Source organism: Piliocolobus tephrosceles, chromosome 20 (assembly GCF_002776525.5).
Source record: "Piliocolobus tephrosceles isolate RC106 chromosome 20, ASM277652v3, whole genome shotgun sequence".
NCBI classification, from domain to species: domain Eukaryota; kingdom Metazoa; phylum Chordata; class Mammalia; order Primates; family Cercopithecidae; genus Piliocolobus; species Piliocolobus tephrosceles.
In genome coordinates, this window is record NC_045453.1 from 31,051,958 (window position 1) to 31,073,803 (window position 21,846).

The following is a 21,846-nucleotide window of genomic DNA, read 5'->3' on the forward strand; positions in this document are numbered from 1 at the left end:
CCCCGCGCTTCGTGCACCCTGAATTCTTTGAGAACGTCCCAGGGAGGGATAGGGGTGCCCCAACTCTTACTTACAGTCGTCTAAGTCATCCTGCAAGTCCACAAAGTACAGGGGGATCTCTGAAAACCAAGAAACACACAAGGAGTTACCAGGGGGCTGCGGCGAGAGAGGACGGGGTCGGGCAGGGGCCCCTTGGCCTCGCGGGGTGGTCACGGGGCGAGACGGAGGGGAGCACCCCTGGCGTCTCCCGAACCCAGCCCCACTCACCGGCCATCTTGGGATGGGCCTGGAGGCGGGACGGACAGGGGTGGGGGAGCCTGCAAACAGGGGCGGGGCCGTCGGTTTCAGGCCCCGCCCCCGGCCCGCGCCGGCAGTCGACCCCGCCCTCTCAGTGAAGGTGGCTGCCGAGGTGGGCGGGGAGGTCAGGTGACCCGGCCGGCGTCCCAAGATGGCGGCGGCTGCGGCGCCCGGAAGGCCGCGGCGGCGTCCAGGCTGCTAAGGCGGGCCCCACGCTGCTGGCAGCGGATAGGCAGAACCTAGGGCCGGAGGACGGGCGGCAGCCGCCTCTGCGCGGACCGGGGCTGGGCCGTCTGGCGGCAGCGGCGCCAGGGGATGCTCTTGCTGGGCCCGGCCTCTCCTTTCTCAACTTAGGGCGGCGGCGGGCCCGCGCCCGTGGCTCCCGGGCCATGGCGCTGAGGGAGCTCAAAGTGTGTCTGCTCGGGGTGAGTGGCGGTGGGTCCGGCCGGGAGGGCCACGGGAGGCTGGGCTGGCGGGGACCCCGGATCCCCCATGTCCCCTCATTCTTTCCCCCATCCCCCGTCCAAGACGCTGTCTGCCAGCCCCGTGGACCCTCCCTCCAGGTCAGGAGCTGTCCCGCCCACCTCTTGCACCCTCCAGAAGGTCCTGGAGGCCGGAGGGACCTTTCCCCTTCCCCTTCCCCTCCCTGGAGCCCGTGGACTCTTCCCGCCCCTCAAAGAGCAAACAGCCCCGCCTTGCCTCTCCATTGCATCTGGGTTAGGAGAGGGTTTTAAATAGTTTTCTCCCAACTTACCAAGGTATTAGTTGGGAGTTGGTCGAGTCTTCCAAAGTAAAACCCCTAACAGGTCTTTAGGTTTTACAAGCAGCATTAGCCTACTTTGTCTCTTGGGGGTGTTTTTGAACTTGCGGGATACCCTTGCCACTTCTCCAAAGAGCTACTTTGCCAAGTAACTCTTCCCGTGGAGACAGGGGGTGTTCAAATCAGGAAGCCCCAAAGACTAGTTTGAAGCTTCAGCTTCCTGTCTTGTCAGGAAGGACAAGGTTGGCCATTTCAAAGCCTTCTGTCTGAAATTGATGCTGTCATTCCAGTTTCTGCCTTAAAAGATAGACGGGAACTCCATTAACTAATCTTTATTCCCCCAAAATAGGGTGGGGCTAGGATTCTTCAGGGATTACTCAGAGGTAACCCAGGAGTTCAAAGTTTACTAACATGTTAGAAAGCAAGTGGACTTATTACTTTTTACACGAAGCAGAAACTTTGGGTCTTTCAAAAGGTCCTAATCTGTCTTAAAAACTGCAAAAACCTCACTCTTTTAGCACATTTGGAATTTCCCAATTACTCCATTAAATTTTTATGACAACCGCTTTTGTGTTCCTCAGTTTATAAAATTTACACATCTAGGGTGATTTTTCTAAAATCCTGAACTTATGCCACAAAAGTAGTTTTTGGTGTCTGCCAAAAGGTAAACTTTTTCTCAGTCACACGTCTCGTTCTCTTTCAGGATACAGGTGTAGGTAAATCAAGTATTGTGTGGCGGTTTGTGGAAGACAGTTTTGATCCAAACATCAACCCAACAATAGGGTAAGAGATTTTTATTTGATACACATCTGAAGGTGCATTGAAAATCCTTCCAAATACATAGTGTGTTACAGGTGTAGGCCCTGCACTTTATATTCATTGAATTCTGAGTCGCTGGTTCACATCATCTCTGGAAGAGTCCAGTGAGGATCTGTGTATTTTAGGAAAATTATCTTCAAACTTGTTGGGAGTGAAAACTTCAAAATGCAAATATGAATTGGAGTTCTGCTAATTATTAGAATAGACACAGAAACTTCTGTCTATAAATATCAACAACAATTACACCTTCAAATAAGGCAGATGAAAATAGATCCTGGTGCTATTCTTTCAGGCATATCAAGTAAAAGACATTTAGATGGTTGTTGTCCATCCTGAAAGTAGTAGGTTGAAATCTGAGCCCTTACACATGCCTGTACTGGTAGTAATAAGAAATTAATAAATTCGTATTGGGCCGGGCGCGGTGGCTCAAGCCTGTAATCCCAGCACTTTGGGAGGCCGAGAAGGGCGGATCACGAGGTCAGGAGATCGAGACCATCCTGGCTAACACGGTGAAACCCCGTCTCTACTAAAAAATACAAAAAACTAGCCGAGCGAGGTGGTGGGCAATGTAGTCCCAGCTACTCGGGAGGCTGAGGCAGGAGAATGGCGTGAACCTGGGAGGCAGAGCTTGCAGTGAGCTGAGATCCGGCCACTGCACTCCAGCCTGGGCGACAGAGCGAGACTCCGTCTCAAAAAAAAAATAAATAAATAAATAAATAAATAAATAAATTCGTATTGAAATGGAAGGTTTTTTCAGTTCTCTGGTTCTATGGATAAGTAAAGTTGATTGTTCATATGTTTTTGACTCTATAAGAAAACTTTTCATATTGCAATACTAATCCTTTGACTACATAAGAAGTTGTGTTTTATAGGCTTTAATACTATGTTAGCTTTATAAAACTAAATAGGTGCTGTGCTGTAGTTTTATCATCAAACCCTCAAATGGTTTCCAGCATTTAAAGAAAAAATCAATGTTATCCGTCGTTAGGTTAATATTGGCCTTTGTGCTCTATACAGATCATTCTTTAACTGATAGAGAAATATTTTACAGCCCAGGAGAGAAACTGCCATAAGATTGTACCCTGAGAAATTATGAGCTCCTGTTATCAGAGGTTATTTATTTATTATTTATTTATTTATTTTTTGAGACAGAGTTTCACTCTTTTTGCCCGGGCTGCGGTGCAGTGGTGCAATCTCGGCTCACTGCAACCTCCGCCTCCCAGGTTCAAGCGATTCTCCTGCCTCAGCCTGAGTAGCTGGAATTATGGGTGTCCACCACCGTGCCCAGCTAATTTTGTATTTCTAGTAGAGACAAAGTCTCACCATGTTGGCCATGCTGGTCTCGAACTCCTGACCTCAGGTGATCCGCCAACCTCAACCTCCCAAAGTTCTGGGGTTACAGGCATGAGCTGCCGCACCTAGCCTATGTGTTCAATATTTTTTTATCTACTTTTTTTTTTTTTTCACCCTGGCTGGAGTACAGTGGCACAATCATGGCTCACTGCAGCCTCAACCTCCTGGGCTCAAGCCATCCTCCCACCTCAGGTAGCTGAGATCACAGATGCACACTACCACACCTGGCTAATTTTTTGTACTTTTAGTAGAGAAGGAGTTGCACTGTGTTACCCAGGCTGGTCTTGAACTCCTGGGCTCAAGTGATCCACGCACCTCAGTCTCCCAAAGTGCTGGAATTACAAGTATGAGCCACCGTACCCAGCCTATCTGCTTTTTTTTTTTTTTTTTTTTTGAGACGGAGTCATCCAGGCAGGAGTGCAGTGGCGGATCCTGGCTCACTGCAAGCTCTGCCTCCCAGGTTCACGCCATTCTCCTGCCTCAGCCTCCCAAGTAACGGGAACTACAGGCGCCCGCCACTACGCCCGGTAATTTTTTTGTATTTTTAGTAGAGACAGGGTTTCATATGTTAGCCAGGATGGTCTTGATCTCCTGAACTCGTGATCCGCCCGCTTCTGCCTCCCAAAGTGCTGGGGTTACAGGAGTGAGCCACCGCGCCCTGCCACCTCTCTGCTTTTTTAAACCCTGTGGGGTTTACACATTTGAAGGCATGGGGATGAAATTCACCAATAAGTTTCTGCAATTGAAATACTTTTCCATATCCTTTAAGAAAGAGCTGGGTATGACACATGTAAAACGTGACCCCATCCATCTCAGGGCTTTCCTGTCCCTACCTGCATGGGAAAGTGAAGTGTTAGGAAGTGACAGCAAGTACTGCTGGTGATTCAGCGAGTGACACACTTTACACTGAGTCAGAGCTGAAAACCCAAAACCCATAAGACACCCAGACACCACCTTGGCTAGAAGTGCTCTCTCAAATAAGAGAGAAAAGTGAAGGGTGTAGCTTCATGCATCTTGGTGAGGCCTGTGGCCCCTTCCTGAGTATCCACTGTTCCCTTGTTTTGCCAGTGGCTCCCAATCTGCCAGATGCCTGTGGCTCCTGAGCTGCCTCTAGTCCACTCTCTACACCAGGAGATTTGGCTCACAATTTTACAGGGAAAACAACATACAAGGCTTTCTCCTCATTTTCTTTTTTCTGCCTTTCTTTATTTCTTTTTTCTCAGCTTTAGAAGGTGGCTTCCTCCTTTGTGACCAACCCCAAACATACCCCTGAGCTCTGGATCCCCACCTCTTCATAAGTTACCCTGTTTCTTCCTCAGCCCTATCATCTTGTCAGAGCCTGCACACAGGTTCCGAATCCACTCCACTCCACCACAAGAGCACCCCTCAGATGGTGGAACTCCTGAAAGAGAAGTTACCACTTCCTCAGCTGCTGCTCACTCCTCAGCCCTCTGTCATCTCAGCTCCACACCACCGTGCCACTAAAACTGTCTTCCCCTGGTACCAGTTTCCATCTAATGGCCAAAGTCAAATGGCCTTTTCTTGGTAGTTTTCTTTATTCATAGAGTGCCTGCTGTATGCCAGGTGCTAGACTGGGTACTGGTGCCTAGACCCGGGGTGGGCAAACTGGGGCCTTTTCGCCCGCCTCCTGTTTTTGTAAATAGTTACTGAAACAGTCACACCCAATTATTTAATTATTGTCTTGCTGCTTTTGGGCTACAGTGACCAACTTGATTAATTGCAACTAAGACTTGATGGCCCACAAACCCAAAATTATTTGCTGTCTGGTACTTTTCAGAGCAAGTTTGCTGACCCCTGATTTAGACAAAATGGACTTCTGTCCTCGTAGACCTTACCTACAAGGAGGAGCTACATTATGACTAGTGTACAGGAAATGATTTATTCTTTTTCTTTTTTTTCTTTGAGACTGAGTTTCTCTCTGTCGCCCAGGCTAGATTGTAGTGACACGATCTCGGCTCACTGCAACCTCTGCCTCCCATGTTCAAGCAATTCTACTGCCTCAGCCTCCCATGTAGTTGGGATTATAGGTGTGCATTTGGGAATCCGCCCGCCACAATGCCGAGCTAATTTTTGTATTTTTAGTAGAGACAGGGTTTCACCATGTTGACCAGGCTGGTCTCAAACACCTGACCGCAGGTAATCTGCCTGCCTTGGCCTCCCAAAATGCTGGGATTACATGTGTGAGCCACTACGCCCGGCCAGAAATGATTTATTCAGCCCTTTTCTGTGTTACAAAGGAGAAATGTGCAATACTATGAAAATGTGACGGGGACCTGACCTGGGCCTGTGGGGATAACTGTTTCCTACAGTGATGAGTGGAGATGTGAAGCACCTAGCAACACTGGCATTTAAATATTGAAAGATGAACAGATTAGACTTTCAATTCTAAGTTTAAGAATAAAAGTTGGCTGGGTGCGGTGGCTCACACCTGTAATCCCAGCACTTTGGGAGGCCAAGACAGGTGGATCACATGAGGTCAGGAGGTCAGGAGTTCGAGACCAGCCTGGCCAACATAGTGAAACCCCATCTCTGCTAAAAATACAAAAATTAGCCAGACGTGATGGTGCACGCCTGTGATCCCAGCTACTTGGGAGGCTGAGACAGGAGAATTACTTGAATCCAGGAGACGGAGTTTGCAGTGAGCCAAGATCACGCCACTGCACTCCAGCCTGGGTGACAGAGCAAGACTCCATCTCAAAAAAAAAAAAGAAAGAAAGAAAAGAAAAGAAAAGAAAAGTTTTTGAAGAGTGGAAGTGAACTAGGTGGTGGTGGTGAGGGATGGTGGGTAGAAAATAGCTGGAAAGGCATGAGGAACAACAGGGGCCGTGAGGCAGGAGGGCTAGGGAGGTTGGAAGAGGGGTCAAGAGGCTGGGGTGGCTGGAGGACCCACAGCAAGAACCAGGAGAGACAGCAGGGAGGTTGGTGAGCCAGCAGGGACCAGTCCACAGGGCCCTGGAGACCAGGGGAGGAGCTGACATCACTTACTGCAGGACACATCCCCACTTCTCAGACTGAAGCTCCTCTGTCTTCTCTAGTTCCCTTACTGCTTCATAATCGTGCTTCCTCACTGCAGTCTCCTGGCCTCTCGTACTGATTTGATAAATGCTGGTCTTCCCCAAGCTGTGTCTTGACTTCCCATGTTTCTCACGTCCCTCCGACACCTCACCTTCACCTGTGTCATGTGACCTCCAAGCCCATGCCTCCAACCGATGATTTGGACCTAGTCTCCTACAGAACTCGGTCTTTGTTCCTCCTTCAGTCCTGCATACCTCACATGGTATCCATGTTCTTCCCTAAGAGCTAACCTGTGTCGTATCATGGGGGAGAGCATGGGCCTTGAAGAACCATGCTCCCTAGACTTAGGGCCTTGACTGTGTGCTAGCAGGGAGAATATCTGCACAAGTGACAGAGCCACTCTTTTGGGGTTAGGGAGGTCATAGTCCTGCCTACCTTATGGGGGTTTTAGGAGAATTCCGTGACTCCATACACAGAGTGGGCTTAGGAAGTGTGCAGTAAATGGTAGTGCTGTGTAGTGGTACTGTCAACATACCTCTCTTCACCCCACCCCCAGCCCAATCCCCAAACCCCATTCGTATCCATTTAAGAAAGGGCCCTCTGGGACCCCTTCCTGAAGGAGAACTTGGGCCCTCCTTCCCATCCTCACATCTAAGCCCTCATCCTATCTTGCCAGGGCTATTGAGCTGATTTCAGAACCAGTTGCTCTGTGGCCTAGCTCTGCCACTTGGAGTCAGTTCTCCTCATTGTTGCTGTGTGAGCTTCGTTGAAGACAAGGTTGATCCCTTCAGTCAAAACCATGGCAGAGGAACCCTTTCCTAGCCTGGGCCTAGCCTCATCTCTCCTGTGCTTCGTCCATGTTTCTGTTGCTCACTTCTTCCCCAGCACACACCAAGCAGCACCCGTTCCACACCTGTGTTTTTGGCACATGCTGTTGTCTCTCAAGTCCCTTTCTTTTCCTTGTCTCCTTGGCAAATTCCTGATTGTCTGTGCAAACTCAGGTACATGTTAGTGGCCCTAAAAGTTGCAGACTGTAGGGGCAGCAAAGGCCAGGCAAGAATGTAAACAGGAGATGGACCAGGTAGAAAGGCTGGAAGGAGGCTCTCAGGCATGAACTGTCCAGACTCCCTGCCCTCCCTGCACCATGTCCCCTCGTTCATCTTCTTATCTCCAGGGACACTTTGCTTTGGTCTCCTTCAGCCTTGTCATCCCTTTGTATGTCCAGATCCCATGGTTCTGAGGTAGACTCTTGCCCGTTTGCATTTTGTCTCTTCTTGCTTGATGTCATGTAACTCAGGTTGCAACCGTAGCAGAGATTTTCAAAGCTGAGGCTTTTTTCAGACATATGCATGTCTCTGGTCCCTCTTCCAGGATTCCAGGAACCCCCTTCCTCCACACTACACATGCACTGCAAGAAGAAGAGGCCCCCGTTAAAATCACCACCGTAGTGAGCCATTGTGTAGTGAGCCTATTGTGTTCCTCAAGTGTGCTGGAGTAGAAGAGTGGCTACCTGCATGTGGGTGAGTCCTACTGCAGCAGCACCAAATTCCCTCTCAAGCTCTAGAACTACAGATTCTGCTCACCATAGAGCCTGTGCCCACAGGTGGCCCATAGACACCTAGGGACTGTCCACGTATGTCACTGAACTCGTGAGCTGTCTCTCAGAGGCTTGAATCTCTGCTCCTCTTTCCGTGGACCTTGGGGTAGAGGAAAGGACCGACTGTCCTCAGATACTCAAGCCAGCAACCTCGGCATCCTTCTCAAATCCCTCCTAACTCACCATCTTCTCCCTCCAGCCAGTGGTAAGTCACTCGCTCCTGTTCAAGCCACCTCCCAAATATCCCTCCCTCTCTATTGCTGTTATGTGACCTCTAGGGCTTCATCTTCCTTCGTGGAGGTGAGATGTGGACTCTAGACTCTGATTAGATCGCAGCTCTACTGCTTGCTAGCTAGTTAACCCTGGGCAGCTTATTTTATTTATTTATTTTTTGAGATGAAGTTTTGCTCTTGTTGCTCAGGCTGGAGTGCAGTGGCGCAATCTTGGCTCACTGCAGTCTCCGCCTACCAGGTTCAAGCAATTCTCCTGTCTCAGCCTCCGGAGTAGCAGGGATTACAGGCACCCACCACTATGCCCAGCTAATTTTTGTATTTTTAGTAGAGATGGGGTTTCACCATGTTAGCCAGGCTAGTTTCAAACTCCTTACCTTAGGTGATCCACCAGCCTTGGCCTCCCAAGTGCTGAGATTGCAGGCATGAGCCACCGTGCCTGGCCAACCCTGGGCAGTTTAGTCTCTGATCTGTTTCTTCATGAGCAAGTAAGGATAGTAATAGGACCAGCTCCGTATTGTTAGGAGAATTCCAAGAGAGGTGTATTTAAAATGCTTAGGAAAGTACCATGGATACTGGAACTCGATAAATGATAGTTATTATTCTTTTTAAATTTTTTATTTCTGTTTTTTAGAGACAGGGTCTTGTTCTGTCACCCAGCTGAGGGACACTTTGAGCTCACTGCAGCCTCAAACTCCTAAGCTCAAGCAATCTTCCTGGCTAAGCCTCCTGAGTAGCTAGGACAGCAATAGCACGAGCAGTCCCCACCACCATGCCTTGCTAATTCTTTTTATTTTTTGTAGAGATGGGGTCTCACTGCGTTGCCCAGGCTGGTCTTGAACTCTTTGCCTCAAGCAATCCTCCTGCCTTGGCCTCCCAAAGTGCTAGGATTAGGCATGAGCCACACCTTTTTGCCTATTCTTTTGTAAATGTTTGAATCTTTTGAAAATTTTAAAATTATTTGTATCGAAGCAATGTGTATCTGGTTTTTAAAACCTGAAATAGTGTTATGAGGCTAAGTGTTGTATAACGGTGCTCTACTCTGAGCCATTCCCTGGAGGCTTACTGTTGCCTTCACATTTAGCTATTCTTTCTGATTTTTTGTCCAAATTTTTTCATAACATGCATACACAGGTTGAGTATCCCATATACAAAATGCTCCAAAATCTAAAACTTTTTGAGCAACAATATGACATTCACAGGATATGCCCACTGGAGTAATTTGGATTTTTGGATTTGAAATGGTGAACTGGTATAATGCAAATATTTCAGATTCTGAAAAATTCCCAAATCAGAAACACTTCTTTTTTTTTTTTTTTTCCAAAATCGGAAACACTTCTGGTCAGCATTTCAGATAAGGGATACTCAGCATATACTGGTAGTTTTTGATCCCTCTCTCCTCCCCACCTCCTGTTTAAGGCAGTATCTACTGATTATTTTTCTTTGGAAGATGGGAATTTTGCCATCCTCCTCCTCCCACCTCTTTCTGCACATTTGCCCTCCCTCCATTTTTCCATTAAAGTTCTCTCGCTGGGAGTCAATGTGCTGTAGTGTTTAGAGCCAGCCTGTCTGCCTTCACCTCCCAGCTCTAGCACTTAGTTGCTCTGTGGCATTGGACAAGTTATTTAACTTCTTTGTGCATACATTTGCACATTTGGGAATCCTCCTTGGCATCTAATTTCTAGGGTTGTTGTGAAATTGAATTCAAACACATAAAAATTGCTTAGAATGGTGTATGCCATATGGAAAGTATTTGTTATTTCTTAGCAAATGACAAAATTAAATTTTAAAAGGTTATTTTTTAATAATCTCCCACTATGATTTTGAACTTTATATAAATGGAATTAGTATACACACACACATACATGTAGTGTGCTTCTAGGATGATTCGACTGATGTGTGGGAGAAAAATGATTCTTGTCCCTTACCTCACAAAGTAAACAAGAATGAGTAGAAACAGATCACAGACCAAAATTTAGTAAGACTATAAAAGTTCTAGAACAACATTGGACATACAGGACACACAAAAAAAACAAAGCATAGAAAGAAGCTGGAGTTGATCAAAATTAAACACTTTTGTTGAATTCAGCATTTGTTGAATTAAATCACCTTGGCACCTATGAATTTATATATGTGTATGGGTATATTTCTGGATTCCCTTTTCTGTCCCATTGGTCTATTTGTCCTTCTGCCAGTACAATATTGTGTTCATTGCTGTAGATGTATAGAGAGTCTTGGATTCAGATAGTATATGTCATCTAATTGTATTCTTGTTTTTCATATCTGGATCCTCTGCGTCTTTTGCATTCCTGTATAAATTTTAGAGTCACAGTGCCCAGTTCCTCAAAAGAGCCAGCTGAAATCTTGATTGGGAACACATTGAATCTCTTGACTAATTTAGGAGAATTGACATCATATCAATATTCCATTTTTGATCCAGGAACATGATATATTCACCGTTAACGTAGGTCTTTTACCATTCTTTCAATCTTTTGCCATTCAATTTGATGGCTGTTTCTAGGTTTTTTTTATAAATGCCCATTATCAGGTTGAGGATGTTCCCTTCTATTCCTGAATTAATGAGATTTTTTTGTCATGAATTGTGTTGAATTTTATTAGATGGTATTTTACATGTTTTGAGCTGTTCATATTCTTTTTCTTTCTGTTAAAATAGTGCATTACAACCATTGAGAATTTAATACTGAAATGTTAAACCAATCTTGCACTCTTAAGATAAATTTCTTAGTCATTATACATTATTATTTTTTATATATTGCTGGATTTGATTTACTAAAATTTTGTTAAGGTTTTTTATCTCCATGTAGTTTTCTCTTTCTCTAGTTTTGGTGTCAGGACCTCATCAAATGAGTTGAAGAATGTCTTCTCTTCTGCTTTTTTGGAAGCATTTGTGCAGAATTCGTATCATGTCTTCCTTAAAGGTTTAGTAGAATTCACAAATGAAACCATCTGAGCAGGGACTTCTTTGTCTGAAAATATTTAACTACAGATTTCAGTTCCTTCAGTAAATACTGTAAAGGCCTATTCAGGCAACTATTTCTTCTTAAGTTTTGGTAGTTTGTGTCCTTCAAGGAATTTGTTCATTGTATCTCTGTTTTTTTAATTTATTGGCATACAGTTATTTATAGTACCCACTTCTTATCCTTTTAATACTTTGGGATCTGTAGCAATACCCCCCTTTCATTTTTGATAGTGCTAATTTGAGCCTTCTCACTTCTTTTCCTGAACTGTCCAGCTATAAGTTTATCAATTTTATTCATCTTCTCGAAGAACCAGTTTTTGTTATCTGAGCCTTTAGAACTGTAAATTTCCCTTTAAGTGCTGGTTTGGGTGAATTTCACAGATTTTGATACGTTGTATTTTCATTTTCATTTAGTTGCATCTATCATTTCTCTTGTGACTCCTTTGAGCATTGGTGGCTTAGAAATATATTTTCTAATTTCCAATTATTTGGGTATTTTCCAGAAATTTTTTAATTATCGATTTCTAGTTTAAATCTATTGTGAGTACAGGCGTGGTGGTTCACGCCTGTAATCCTAGCACTTTGGGAGGCCAAAGCAGGTAGATCACTTGAGGTCAGGAGTTCAAGACCAGCCTGGCTGACGTGGTGAAACCCCGTCTCTTGCTAAAAAATACAAAAATTGGCTGGGCACAGTGGCTCACACCTGTAATCCCAGCACTTTGGGAGGCTGAGGCAGGCAGATCACGAGGTCAAGAGATCGAGACCATCCTGGCCAACATGGTGAAACCCCGTCTATACTAAAAATACAAAAATTAGCTGGGTATGGTGGCACGCACCTGTAATCCCAGCTATTCAGGAGGCTGAGGCAAAAGAAGCACTTGAACCCTGGAAGTGGAGGTTGCAGTGAGCTGAGACCATGCCAGTGCACTCCAGCCTGGTAACAGAGCAAGACTCCATCTCAAAAAATACAAAAATACAAAAATTAGCTGGGCATGGTAGTAGGCATCTGTAATCCCAGCTACTCGGGAGGCTGAGGCAGGAGAATTGCTTCAACCCAGGAGGTGGAGGTTGTAGTGAGCCGAGATGGCACCACTGCACTCCAGCCTGGATGACAGAGTGAGAACTCCGTGTCAAAAAAAAAAAAAATCTGTTGTGGTCAGGGAACATACTCAGTATTATTTCAAACCTTTTACATATGACATTTATTTCCTAGCCTAAGATGTGGTCTGTCTTTGTGAATGTTCCATGTGCACTGGTGAAAAACGTGCATTCTGCTACTGATGTGTGGAGTATTCTGTAAATGCTAGTTACTCATTTAATAGCACTGCTCCTATCTCCTGTGTTTTTACTAACTTTTTTCTCTGGTTTGTAATAAAAGAGTATTTGAAGCAGCCCTAATTCAAGATTTGTCTATTTCTGTTTTTAATCAGGTTTTGCTTGATGTTTCGAAGCTTTTGTTTTTGAGTGTATATGCATGTAGCACTGTTTTATGTATATTTTATATATCATATATGTATTATATATTATATGTGTATTATATATATATGAATTATATATTTCTTAAATGTATCTATGTTATATATATATAAACAGAGACAAGGTCTTGCTCCACCTGCCAGGCTAGTGTGCAGTGGTGCAATCACAGCTCACTGCAGCCTCAACTTCCCAGACTCCTCCTACCTCAGCCTCCTGAATAATAGGACCATAGGTGTACCTCACCACATCTGGCTGATTTTTTCATTTTTTATAGAACCAGGGTCACTTTGCTTCCCAGGCTGGTCTCAAACTCCTGGGCTCAAACTTCTGCTGTGGCCTCCCAAGGGACTGGGATTACAGGCGTGAGCCACCTCACCTGGCATCATTGTTAGATTTTCTTGATGACCCTTTTACCATCATGAAATGTCTCTCTTTTGTCCCTGGTAAGAGTGCCGTTCTGAATTCTACTTTGTCTGATATTAATTTAAGCTCTTCAGCATTCTATTAGAATGTCTCTTCCCATGCATTTACATTTAACCTATTTATAGTTGTATATTTCAAGTGGCTTTCTTGTAGAAGAATTACAGGTTCTGCTTTTATATCTAATCTGACAGCCTCTGCCTTTTAATTATTTAGACCTCCACTGTCTAGTACAGTTGCTGCTAGCCACATGTTAAAATTAAAAATTCAGATCTTCAGTCATGTTAGCTACATTTCAATCCTCATAACAAATTTCTGTTGTATAGCACTGATTTAAATCATTTATTATGACTGTCAATATCATTTGGTTTAAATCTACCATCTTGCTTTATTTTTCTCTTTGCCCCATATTAATGATTCTATTTTATTTCCACTTTTATCTTGTTTACGTGTTTGTTTTTATTATTTTAATGATTTGCTAGAGTTTATAATATCCTTCTTTGATATATCAGTCTGTGTTCAAATAATAACAGTTTCACATGAAAGAACCTCGCAAGAACGTCCTTTTGTTTCCCTTCTCCCAGCCTTTGTGCTGCTGTTGTCATGTTTTACTTCTACATGTTATAAAATCCACAACACACTTATTTTTTTGCGTTAAATAGTGACCTTTAAAGATACTGTTAGTCTTTTTTTTGTATTCTTGTGACAAGATCACGATTTCTAATTTCTGTATCATACTAAGTCTTACTGTCCAGTGGTACGAATTTTCTGTGTTGTTCTTCAGCAATGTCTTGGCTGTTCTTGACCTATTTCAATATAAACATTAAAATTATCTTGTCCTTTTTCACACACACCAACACGCTAATCCCTACTCTGGTTTTGATTGGCATTGCATTGAATTTATAAATTGATCTGGAGAGAAATGACATTTTTGTAATGCTGAATCTTCTAATATATGAACATAGATTAGCCTTTCATATATATTAGGATTCTTTAGTTTCTCTCAGTGTTTTTTTCTACTTCTCTATGTTATGGACTTGGACATCTCTCCAAGGGGTTTGATATGTTTAGTTCTGTTTTATGCCATTAATATAGTAGATGGCATTGTTTTGAAATTTTCATTCTCTTTTTATTTGTTGATTATATACAGAAATACGACTTTTGAAAATTGAGGTTTTATCCAGTAACCTTGCTGAATTTATTCATTAATTTATAGAGCTTATATCTATAGATTCTTTTATGTGTTCTCTGTATACTTTTATATCGCCTGGGAACGAGTTTTTTTCATCTTTATTCTAATTCTTGAACTTTTTACTTTCTTATTCTATGAAATCAGGTAGGATCTCTAGTACCATGTTGAATAGAAATGGTAATACTAGGTATTATCCTAATCTTAGGGGGTAGCTTCTACCATCATACCATTATGTTTGCTATAGGTTTTTTGTACATACTCCTATCACATTACAAAAGCACGCTTTTCTTTTCTTTTCTTTTTTAGGAGACATAGTGTCACTATGTTGTTTGGTGTAGACTTGAACACCTGGGCTCAAGTGATCCTCCTGCCTCAGCCTCCAGAGTATCTGGGAGGACTGTAGGAACACACCACCCTGCCCAGCAGAAGCACCATTATTCTGTTTTGCTGGGATCTTTGGCTTTTGTTTTTTACATAGATAATGTTGACTTTATCAAAAAAATTTTCTACATGTATTTGGCTGATCACATAATTATACTCTTTTATGTTAATGTGGTAAATTATATCATTTCATTTTCGTGGAATAAATACAGTTAGGTCAGGACATATTATTTTTATTAAATACATGTCACTGACTTTAAGTGGTTATTTTTTAGGATTTTTATGTATGTTTATAAATGGAGACTATCATATAAAGACTTTTTTTTACAACGTACATATCAGATTTGGCATCAAGGCAATGCTTGCCTGATAAAACTGGTTGAGAAACTTCTGTGGAAGAGACTGTATAAAATTGCTCTTATTCCTGCCTTAAGTGTTGAGTAAAATTCATCAGTGTTGCCATCTGGGCTTCAGGTTCTTCTTGTATGATAGAGTTTGATTAAGGAGTCAGTTTCTTTCATAGTTGTAAGGTTGATGATACTCAGATTTTCTTTTTGTTCTCGTACTGGTTTTAATACACTGGGTTCTTGTTTTTGTTTTTGTTTTTTAAGGATTTTGACTCTGCCATATACTTTTTCCAATTTATTGACATAAAGATCTTAAGATTCCATACTGAGATGCCATTTTCATTTCTGATATTAGTTTTGCCTTTGATCAACTCTACGATATGTCTCTTCCCTGTTTCACTAATTTCTACTCCCATCTTTATTATTTTTGTCCTTGTTCAACATGCTGTTCCTTTTCTAACTTCTTGAGATAGACATTTGTCACTGATTTTCAGTCCTCCTTGGTTGTATTCTTTATACCTTAAAACTTTAGGCCAGGTGCGGTAGCTCATGCCTGTACTGTAATCCCAGCACTTTGGGAGGCTGAGGCAGGCAGATCACGAGGTCAAGAGATCAAGACCATCCTGGCCAACATTGTGAAACCCCGTCTCTACTACAAATACAAAAATTAGCTGGGCTTCGTGGCACACGCCTGTAGTCCCAGCAACTCAGGAGGCTGAGGCAGGAGAATCATTGGAACCCAGGAGTCAGAAGTTGCAGTGAACCAAGATTGTGCCACAGCACTCCAGCCTGGTGACAGAGCGAAACTCCTTCTCAAAAAAAAAAAAAACTTTGGGCCAGGCACAGTGGCTCACACCTGTAATCCAGCACTTTGGGATGCCAAGGTGGGTGGACCACAAGGTCAGGAGATCAAGACCATCCTGGCCAACGTGGTGAAACCCCGTCTCTACTAAAAATACAAAAATTAGCTGAGTATGGCCGCACATTCCTGTAATCCCAGCTACTAGGGAGACTGAGGCGGGAGAATCACTTGAACCCAGGAAGCGGAGGTTGCAGTGAGCCGAGATCGCGCCACTGACTCCAGCCTGGCGACAGAGTGAGACTCTGTTTCAAAAAAACAAAAGAACTTCGACTGTGGCTTTTGCTGGATCCAACGGGTTTTTATGGTTCATTTTTATCATCATTCAGTTCAGAATATTTTCCAGTTTCTATTTTATCTTTGATCTAAATACCTTTTCTATGTGTGACTCTCAGTTTCCAAACAGGGATATCTTCTAGTTAACTTTTTGTTAATGATTATTCGCCTAATTGTTTTGAGGTGAGAGAACATATTTTGTATGGTATAAATCCTTGGAAATCTGGTACTGTTTGCTATGTGAATCAGCACATAGTCAATTTTGGTAAATGTTCCGTGTTTATTTGAAAAAGTTGTGTTCTCTACGACTGTTAGTGCTGTGTTCTCTGAATGGAATTGGGTCAAGTCATGTTCATTTTTTCTGTTATCTTTGCTGGGTTTTTGGCCTGCCTGCCTTTGTAAGTTACTAAGAAGAATGAGTTAAAATCTGTCACTGTGGTTGTAAATTTCTGCTTTTCATTCTGTCACTTTTGCTTTATTTTGCACCTACATTCCATACATACAGATTTAGAATTTTATATCTTACTGATAAAGCAAACCTTGTAACATTGTGAAATATATTCTTTAGTTCTAGGAATGTGTTTTGCCTTGTCAGCATTTGCGTGGTGGATCTTTTTCCCATTTTTTTTTAAACTTTCTGTATTTTATTTAAGGTAGGTCTCTTGTAAGCAGCTTATGATTTGATTTTGATAATGTAGATTCCATATAAGCACCACCACCCTATTCAAAATGCAGACATTTCCATCGCCTCAGAAAGTTCCCTCTGTGAATCATACTCTCCATAAGCAACTCCCCATAACCACCGTTGCTTATGGGGAGTTGATTTTAATCAATACAGATAAATTTCCCTATTCTTGAATTTCACATAAATGCAATAATACAGTATATAATCTTTGGTGTCTTGATTTCTTTTTCATGAAATAATATTTTGCGAATTTAACTTCGTTGCATGTCCCAGAGTTTTGTTTTGGTTTTGGTTTTGGTTTTTATTAAACTGGGGAGTGATATTCTCTTATATGGATAGACCATAATTTGCCTATTCCTCCTCCTGGTTGGGGACATCCAAGTTGTTCCAGTTTTTGGCTATTATGAATATACATGCTATGAACATTCTTCTACAGCTTTTTTTGTGGGCATGGGTTTTCATTTCCTTTGGGAACTAGGAGTAGAATTGATAGTTGGTAGGGTAGATGCTTATATAACTTAATATGAAGTTACCAAACAGTTGTTCAAAATGACTGTGTCGTGTACCCTTCCACTGGCAATGTCTAGAGTTCCAGATGCTCTAGTCCCCACCCATGTTTGGTACTGTCTTTTCAGTTATTCTACTGGGTATAAAATGGTATCTTACTGTGATTTTAATTTGCATTTCTCAGATAACTAATTTTAAGTATCCTTACAAGTGCCTGTTTGTCCTTCATATGTCTTTTATGAAGTCACCATTCAAGTCTTTTGCTCATTTTTATTTGTTTTTTGTTGTGTCTCTTACTGAATAGAAATTTTTAATATGTTCTTTATATATTCTTTTGTTAAATATTTATTGTGAATATTTTCTTCCATTTTATGGTTTACCTTTTCATTTTCTTAGTGATGTCTTCTGATGAAGTTTTAATGTTAAGCCCATGTTATTTTGTCTTTGATTTATATCTTTTTTGTTCTCCCTAAGTAATATCTGTCTGCCCTAAGGCCTCAAAGATATTCTCCTGCATTTTCTTCTAGAGTCTTCATAATTTTAACTTTATATGCAGTTCTTTAATCCATCTCAAATTAATTTTTCTGTATTATGGGAGGTACAGGTAAGGTTCATTATATTCTCATGTGTTTATCCAGTTATCTTAGCATTATTTGTTTTTTAAAAAAAAAAAAAAAAACTTTTCCTATTGAATAGCATTATTTGTTTTAAAAAAACAAAAAACAAAAAACTTTTCCTATTGAATAGCCTGGCACTTTAAACAAAAATTATAATATTGAGGCCAGGCATGGTGGCTCACATCTGTAATCTCAGCACTTTGGGAGGCCAAGATGGGAGGATCGCTTGAGCCCAGGAGTTCAAGAGCAAACTGGGCAACATAACAAAACCCTGTCTCAAAAATTGAAAATATATATATATATCTTTAATAGTGAGACTTTGATCCATGATCATAGTATATCTCTCTTCATTTACTTAGAACTTCTTTAATTTCACTCTGCATTGTTGTGTAGTTTTCAATGTAGAAGTCTTAAGAGTATATTTGTTAAATTTTTTCTAAATATTTCATGTTTTCTTAGCTAGTATAAATGGAATTGTGTTTTTTCATTTTTATTTGTAATTGTTACCCACATATAGAAATACCACTGATTTTTCTTTATTGAACTTGTATACTTTAATCCTATTAAATTCAACTTTAGTTCTACTAGCTTATCTTGTAGACTCCTTAGTATTATTTACATACACAATCATGTTGTATGAAAATAAAGACGGATTTACTTCTTCCTTTCCTTCTAGCTTTTTCCATGCCTTGTTGCGCAGGCTAGGACCTCTGATACCATACTGAATAAGTGGTGAGAGCCAACATCCTTGCCTTTTCCCAACGTGAGGGGGAAAACATTCAGTATTGTACTAATAAGTTTGATATTAGTTATAGGTTGCCCATTTTTAGGATGAGGACGTTTTCTTCTGTTTCTGGTTTGCTGAGAGTTTTCATCAAGAATGGGTCTTGTGGCCGGGCACAGTGGCTTATACCTGTAATCCTAACACTCTGGAAGGCCAATGTGGGAGGAATGCTTGAGATCAGTGTGGGCAATATAGTGAGACCCTGTCTCCAAAAAAAAAAATTGAATGGGTCTTGAATTTTGTCTTGATATTTTTTACATCTGTTTAGATTATTTTGTTTTTCTCTTATGTTAATATGGTGGGTTACTGTATTAAATATTGCTGAGTAACAAATCATCCCAGTATTTACCTGCCTGAAACAACAAACATTTATTATTTCACATTTTTTGTGTATCAGGAATCCAAGGGGCCTAGCTCATGTGGTTCTGGCCCACTCTGATGGTGTGGCAATCAAGATGTCAGGCCGGGCTGCAGTTATCTGAAGGATCTGCTTCCAGCAAGGCTCATTCACATGGCTGTTGGCTGGAGGCCTCATTTCCACAGTTCTTTGCCCTGTGAGCCTCTCCGTAGGGCTGCTTGAGTGTCCTCACAACAAAAGAGCTAACATTCCCCAGAGCAAATGATTCAAGAGAAAGAGCAAGGAAGAATCTGTAGTGCCTTTTATGACCTACTTTTGGGAGTCATCTACCATGGTTTCTGTTCAGAAGGGAGTTACTAAACCAATCCCAAACTCAAGGGAGTAGGGAATAAGCTCCATGCTTGAAAGTAAGACTATCCAAAAAAAAAAAAGAGTGAATTTCGTTGATTGAATTTCAAAACTTTAACTTACAGTATTATCTCTATCTAATCATGAGTAAACATCAGACAAACTCACATTGATAAACGTTTGACAAAACAACTGGCTTACAATCTTCAAAAGTCTCAATGTCTAAAAAGTCAAAGAGAGACTGAGAAACTGATCCACATAGAAGGAAACTATAAAGAGACGTAACAATTAAACGCAACATGTGCTTTTGAACTGGATATTTTGCTAAAGGGATATTATCAGGACAATTGGGAGAACTCAAATGGGTTCGAGGAATAGATGGTAGTAATATGTCAATGTTAAGTTCACAGTTTTGATGATCTTACTCTGCTTACATAAGAAAATAATCTTTCTTGTAATTAATGTACACTAACATTCAAAGGCAATGAGGCAACTCACTATCAAATGGATAAATCCTATACCTACAACTTTTCTCAACTATTTGAGGAAAAAATGTTATATGTATTTTTTGAGACAAGGTCTCACTTTGTTGCCCAGGCTGGAGTGCAGTGGTGTGATCACAGCTCACTGCAGCCACGACCTCCCAGGCTCAAGCAATCCTCCCACCTCAGCCTCCCAAGTAGCTAAGACCACAGGTGTGCACCAACACACCTGGCTAATTTTTTCTATTTTTTGTAGAGACAGAGTCTGGCTCTGTTGCCCAGGCTGGTCTCAAACTCCTGGACTCAAGCAATCCTCCTGCCTTGGCCTCTCAGATTGGATTACAGGTGTGAACCACTGTGTCCCGCTACATTCTTTATATTGTACTTGCAACTTTTCTGAAGTTGGAGATTATTTCAAATTTTTTAAATCATGGCTATTTTACTGTATTCCCCCTCCCCAACCCCCAAAGTCATTAAAAGACAACTGGCTATTTGAGGTTTAAAAAAATATTGTAACATTGTGTTGTGGATGCTCTCTTCACAGGATCTAGGGTTTTCCCAAGCAGCCCCAGCTCACTTTTTCTCCCTATACAGGCAGTCTTTACTGTAGTCAGGCTTTGATACACCACTCTGGGCACCATGGCTCCCTTCCACCCTCCAGCCTCAAGAATACCTACCTGCTTGGCCTACCTACTAGCAACTTTTGTACTAAATAATTGTTCAGACCAGGAAGAAAGGAGGAAGAGCAAAAGTAGTTTTATTTTACACACATATTAGCTTTACCATTGCTCTTCATTCCTTCCTGTAGAATTGAGTTTTCATCTGATGACATTTACCGACAGTCTATAGAATTTCTTTGAGCATTTCATGTATTCAGGGCTGGTGACAAGATTGCCTGGGTATTTGTTTATCTAGAGTAACGTCTGCATTGCATACTCACTTTGGTTTTTGTTGCTGTTATTGTTGTTTTGTTTTGTTTTGAGGCGGAGTCTTGCTCTGTCGCCCAGGGTGGAGTGCAGTGGTACCATCTTGGCTCACTGCAAGCTCAACCTCCCAGATTCATGCCATTCTCCTGCCTCAGCCTCCTGAGTAGCTGGGACTACAGGTGCCCGCCACCACGCCCAGCTAATTTTTTGTATTTTTAGTAGAAACGGAGTTTCACCGTGTTAGCCAGGATGGTCTCAATCTCCTGACCTTGTGAACCGCCCACCTCGGCCTCCCAAAGTGCTGGGATTGCAGGCGTGAGTCACCGCGCCCAACTGCATAGTCACTTTTGAGGTATGTTTTTGCTAGATGTAGATTTCAGATATTTTTTCTTTCAGTACTTTCCTGTATCATTCTGTTCTATCCTGGCCTTCATTGTTTCTGTTGAGTGGCCTGTCATCCTCCTTCACGTTGTTACCCTATATGTAATAATGCCTTTTCATTCTCTGGCTGCTCTTAAGACCTGTTCTTTATCTTTTGTTTTCAGTAATTTACTTTAATATGCTAAATGTGTAATATACTCTGGGTTCACTGAGTTTCTTAGATCTGAAATTTGATAATTTTTACAAAATTGGGGACACTTGCAGCCATATTGTTTTAAGTATCTGTTCTGCACCATTCTCTTGGTCCTCTTATGGGATTCCAATTGTATGTATGTTAAACTGCTAGATATTATACCACAGGCCATGGAGGCTCTGAGTTTGTGTTCTTTTCCCTACCCCCATCTTTTTTTCTCTATTGTTACGATCACATAATTTCTCTTGATCTGTCTTTATCTTCAGTTGATTTCCTCTACAGTGTCTCCAAAGCTGTTGGCCCTCTTTAGTCATGGGTTTCACATCCATGGGTTCCACCAACCACAGATTGAAAGTACCTGGGGGGGAAAAGGATGGTTACATCTGTACTAAACATATACAGACTTTTTTTTCTTGTCATTATTCCCTAAATGATACAGTAAAGCCACTATTTACATAGCATTTATGGTGTATTAGGTATTGTAAGTAATCTAGAGATTGCTTAAAGTATATGAGAGGATACATGCAGGTTATATGCAAATG

The 21,846-nt window shown here is 41.9% G+C and overlaps 2 protein-coding genes across 8 annotated transcripts in view; one reads left to right on the forward strand and one right to left on the reverse strand.

The window, feature by feature from the left end:
• Positions 1-350, reverse strand: part of LOC111555690 (serine/threonine-protein phosphatase 4 regulatory subunit 1-like) — an 89,998-nt gene extending 89,648 nt beyond the window's left edge. For 4 of the 6 annotated variants that reach the window (XM_023231990.1, XM_023231989.1, XM_023231987.1 and 1 more), the window contains exons 1-2: positions 268-350; positions 75-119 (exon numbers count right to left, since the gene is read on the reverse strand). In XM_023231990.1, coding sequence (XP_023087758.1) covers positions 75-119; positions 268-274 — 52 coding nt within the window. In that variant the 5' untranslated portion in view covers positions 275-350. The remainder of the gene's footprint in view (positions 1-74; positions 120-267) is intronic. The other 2 variants (XM_023231988.1, XM_023231991.1) reach the window with 2 other exon arrangements.
• Positions 351-402: 52 nt separating this feature from the next.
• Positions 403-21,846, forward strand: part of RAB22A (RAB22A, member RAS oncogene family) — a 52,794-nt gene continuing 31,350 nt past the window's right edge. The window contains exons 1-2 of one of the 2 annotated variants that reach the window (XM_023231995.2): positions 403-722; positions 1,761-1,840. In XM_023231995.2, coding sequence (XP_023087763.1) covers positions 687-722; positions 1,761-1,840 — 116 coding nt within the window. In that variant the 5' untranslated portion in view covers positions 403-686. The remainder of the gene's footprint in view (positions 723-1,760; positions 1,841-21,846) is intronic. The other variant, XM_023231994.3, reaches the window with a different exon arrangement.